This window comes from Priapulus caudatus, unplaced genomic scaffold, assembly GCF_000485595.1.
Source record: "Priapulus caudatus unplaced genomic scaffold, Priapulus_caudatus-5.0.1 Scaffold705, whole genome shotgun sequence".
Lineage (NCBI taxonomy): Eukaryota > Metazoa > Priapulida > Priapulimorpha > Priapulimorphida > Priapulidae > Priapulus > Priapulus caudatus.
The window spans coordinates 49969-54075 of record NW_014577766.1 but is presented as its reverse complement, the minus strand read 5'-3'; the positions used below and the strand labels follow the sequence as shown (position 1 = coordinate 54075).

Sequence of the window (4107 nt, the reverse complement as noted above, 5' to 3'; positions counted from 1 at the left end):
ACTGCCAGTGCATGTGGTGGTGGTACTGTGTAGTTTTTGCCTGCGTTAATTGGTTACAGGTGGCAGCTCTCTATTGCAGCCTGTAGGCTTGCGTAGGTAAATGGATGAGTGCTTACCTATTCTGTCTTGCAAATAGTTGTTGTTACTACGTACGATGGGAGCTTCCATCTTTAATCTGAAGACACTTAAACGTACGCGCCATCTCGTGGCGACTTTCATATCGATCCCAACGAACATTCCTTTGAGAAGGTTCCTGATACTATCCCTGTGCATTCCACTGTTTCGGCGTGTATGTGAACACATTTGGGACTAACAGGGTTTACTAGAATCCCACCACTCCACCACAGAGTCACCGCAGTAGACGTTAGATGAGCGCTGTCGCTCCACGGCACTTGTTAATTATAGTAGAAGAATTAAGAAATTACTTAGTTAAATTAGTTAGAATATAATCAATATTCAAGTTTTCTATTGCCCTGATGTTGGCTCATTAACAATCATGTCGGTCCGAAACGCCTCGCCTTATAGTTAGAAACTTTGGGTTAAATTTCCATAAAAGTGCCCAATTAAAAAAAAATTCCATTTCAATCTAATCGATACTCAATCAAATTTTCTATTGAACACATGCTGGGCTATTAACAACACATACTGCCCCTATTAAAGCAACCCAATATGTTATATTATTGTAATTAACCTGAGTTAATTTTCCGTACGCGTCTCGCTCAATTTTAAATCGATTAATGACGATCGATTCTCGAGTTTTCTATTGTGCGTATGCCTGAGGCCGTTGTCAGAAACAAAATTGGTCTTAACATTAGTCTTAACATTAACTTTTTCTCTTAGACCGTTGACAGAAACGCTGCGAAGTTACGAGAATGAAAAATCGTAGCAGATTTCCTCATAACAATACGAAACAAAGTGATGTCGACGGTCTAGGAGAAATTGTTAATGTAAAGACTAATGTTAAGACTAATTTTGTTTCTGACAACGGGCCCCTGCCTTCTATTCTAACCGTACACTTTATTCGTCGTAACTACGGCAGGCGTGTGAAGAGATGTCGGCGTCGTTGCAGGCGGAGTCACTCGTCGTGAGCATAAGGGACCTCTTCCAGACCGTCTTCGACATGAAGAAGAAGGAGGTGGAGATGGCGAAGCAGCGGAAGAGCGCGAAGGAGGCGCCACCTGGCGGCTCAGCAGACGCCGGCGACGACGACGCGACTCAGGCTGACGCGACGAAGGTAAACCCGCCATGATGCTCGCGCGGCGAACTCTACTCCAGCGAAATTTATTATCGATCTGTCTGACTGATATTTTTCTTCTCGGATGGGAAAGAGTTCCTCGGGGGTGGAGAGTGGGGGTAAGTTAGGATTAGGGGTTAGCGACGGCGTGCGTGCAAGATTGCTAGACGATGTCTGTCGTCATGGCGACGTCTGTCGTCGTGGCAACCACAAGGCGCAACAAGTCTCATCCAAAAGACGCATGCACTTACTTACCACACGGACCGGCTGCGGCCGCAGCGCATGCATCACACAGGAGGGGTGTGGTCGCTCGCGTGCGCTCAGCCAGCGGAGAGTGTGGCGCCCTCTATGGACGGATGCGTCGTCGGTTTTCTTGGCCGTCACATAGCATTGTCGCTCGTGTGCGAGTGCGGCCAGCTGCCGGAGTGTGTGGCGCCATCTACAGGCAGAGTGTGTGGCGCCATCTATAGGTAGAGTGTGTGGCGCCCTCTGTGGGCGGATATGATGCCAGTTTGTTTTCCGCCAATCCGTGATCTCCGGGTGCCCCGCACAGCTTGCAGCGTTGTTTGTCTATTGTAGGCGGCCACGGTCGTTGCCGATCCCACAATGGCGGTGCCGGCCTGGGAGACAGCAGTGCCCCCTGATGCTGCTGCTGGCACCCCCAATGACAGTCGAGTCGTGAGTACCGCACTGGCACTTGACCCCTGACCCTTGACCCCCGACCCGAGCCTTTGCTTGCCGCCCCAGATGGTGCGGGGGTGTAGTGAGGGCGCATGCTAGGGTGGCCAGCTTCGAGCCTATCGGCGGAGACGGCGCAGTGGTCGGCGGCAACGTTCCAGCGGCTGCAGCGCTGCGAGCAAGATGGTCGTGATATCCTTCTCATTGCACATGCGTGACTAACCTCATTCACGATTAGTGTGTGTGTGTGTGTGTGTGTGAGAGAGGGGTACGTGCGGGCGTGCATGTGCGTGTGTGAGTGTGTGTGTGTGTGTGTGTGTGTGTGTGTGTGTGTGTGTGTGCGTGCGTGCGTATGTGTGTGTGTGTGGTGGTTGTACGGGCGTGTAAACAGTGGATTTGCAAGCAATGCAGGGCTGTGTGAAATGTCAGCTATGTGACGTGGCTTTCTCTTCACGCGCGTCATCATTGCATTATTTACCACTAGCTACTGCTGGCGAGCAAACTGCAATAAAAAAAACATCAACTTAGAATAGATATTGTTAGGGCGTTTTGATAAATGCCAGGGCGAACGCGTGTAAAGAATAATATGTACGTGTTTAAATTGCTAGTACATACGTGCTTTGTAGAGTAGAATACCGTTGTTTCCCTGCTGTTCCGAATGACGAAAATAGACAAGGATCAAGGACTGGAAGTTTTAGCCGTTTTGACGATTGGTGAAAAAAATGTACAGGGCGGGTGGTGGCCTGGTGGGGGGGGGTCGTACAAGCCGTGCTCTGACCCCATGCACGGCCTCCTTGACGGTGGTGGATGGGGGAGGAGGGTGGAGGGGGTTCGAGCTCAGGTGCAATGCCCCGTAACAGCAAGGCTATGCTTGTTATGAGTAAATAAGAAGGGCGGATATTTCGATCAGTCGTGAACTTCCTCGCTTCTTATCACTGATACATTTCTGTATATCACGCGTACAATACTCATACGGCCGATAGCAGGTGAAAAAAAAGAAGAAATATACCACGCGTCATAGCCAATCTCAAAACCCATCGATATCTTTCTGACAGAGAAAAAAATCGAAATAGTAAAATAAACACCATACGTGGGTTTCCGCCCTATACGTACGGACGCCTGAACATATTGGCTTAGAGTTACGTCGCTATATATACATGACGTTTAAAGAGTGACCTTGCTAATTTTTCAAAATAATGAATTTGCGTCACGGTGTTCCTTAATTCGCTCTGACGCCGGGCACTGACTGACGGCGCCGTGGAACGTGCACGGAGATAGATACTTTGCAAAATTATAGAGCAGAAAACGGCGGTAACAGCAGAAAAGTCACATTCGCACCCTGCCTTCCATTAGTACTGCTTCGTAGCTCTACATGACACACATACATGACGCGGCCAAATACGTTATCGGGTATTGACCGTCAGGTTTCTGTTAAAAAAAGACGGCGCGAACGCCTCCTGGTGGATAACCGCGCGGTGGCGCGTCCGGCGGCCATGTTCGTGCGTGAGTGCGAGCGTGCGTGCGTGCGCGTCCTTGTATAATGCAGCAGAGAGTGGGTGCAGTAAGTAGTCAACTGTTCCCCCGGGGGTCCTTCCGCTCCGTATATAGTGATATATGACAGCGCTATCTAAGCGAAAGGATGCGCGGATTTTTGCTCTCTCGGCTGATAGTGAGATTCGAGCACGCGCATGAATTTTGTACGTCACGTGTTTGCGTGTCGTGCACACAGCGTGTGAGCAACGCCCCCCCCCCACCACTGCTGACGTAAACACACGCCTCTTGTCCCGCGCGCGCGCCTGTGTGTATAAGTCTTACACAGACTGCGTATATATGCGAGAGAGGTGGTCGCGCGGTGCTACTGTGCTCTCTCTATCTCTCACGCGGTCTTCCTCTGTCTTCCTCTATCTCTTTGTGCGTAAATGAGGAGATGGGCGTCGGATTATAATGTGCTGAGCTCGACGGACGACGACGGGGCGCCACTAGCGGCGGCGGCGGCAGCAGCGGCGCCCCCTGTCGTGCGCTTGCGTTTCTTGAGTGGCGAGATGGTGATCGTGGCACATCTGAAGGCAAGTGACGAACCGACGAGCGGTTTCTTTCACACAACGTGTTTTTTTAGATTACACGTGTCAGTGTATTCATAAGAAGTGTGTGTGTGTGTGTGTGTGTGTGTGTGTGTGTGCGTGCGTGCGTGCGTG

The 4107-nt window shown here is 50.4% G+C and overlaps 1 protein-coding gene across 1 annotated transcript in view; it reads left to right on the top strand.

The window, feature by feature from the left end:
- The window catches only part of LOC106812949 (disabled homolog 2-like), a 41347-nt gene that overhangs the window by 30877 nt on the left and 6363 nt on the right, over positions 1 to 4107 (top strand). The window contains exon 6 of the mRNA XM_014816966.1: positions 1070 to 1234. Within this exon, the coding sequence (XP_014672452.1) occupies positions 1070 to 1234 (165 nt within the window). The remainder of the gene's footprint in view (positions 1 to 1069; positions 1235 to 4107) is intronic.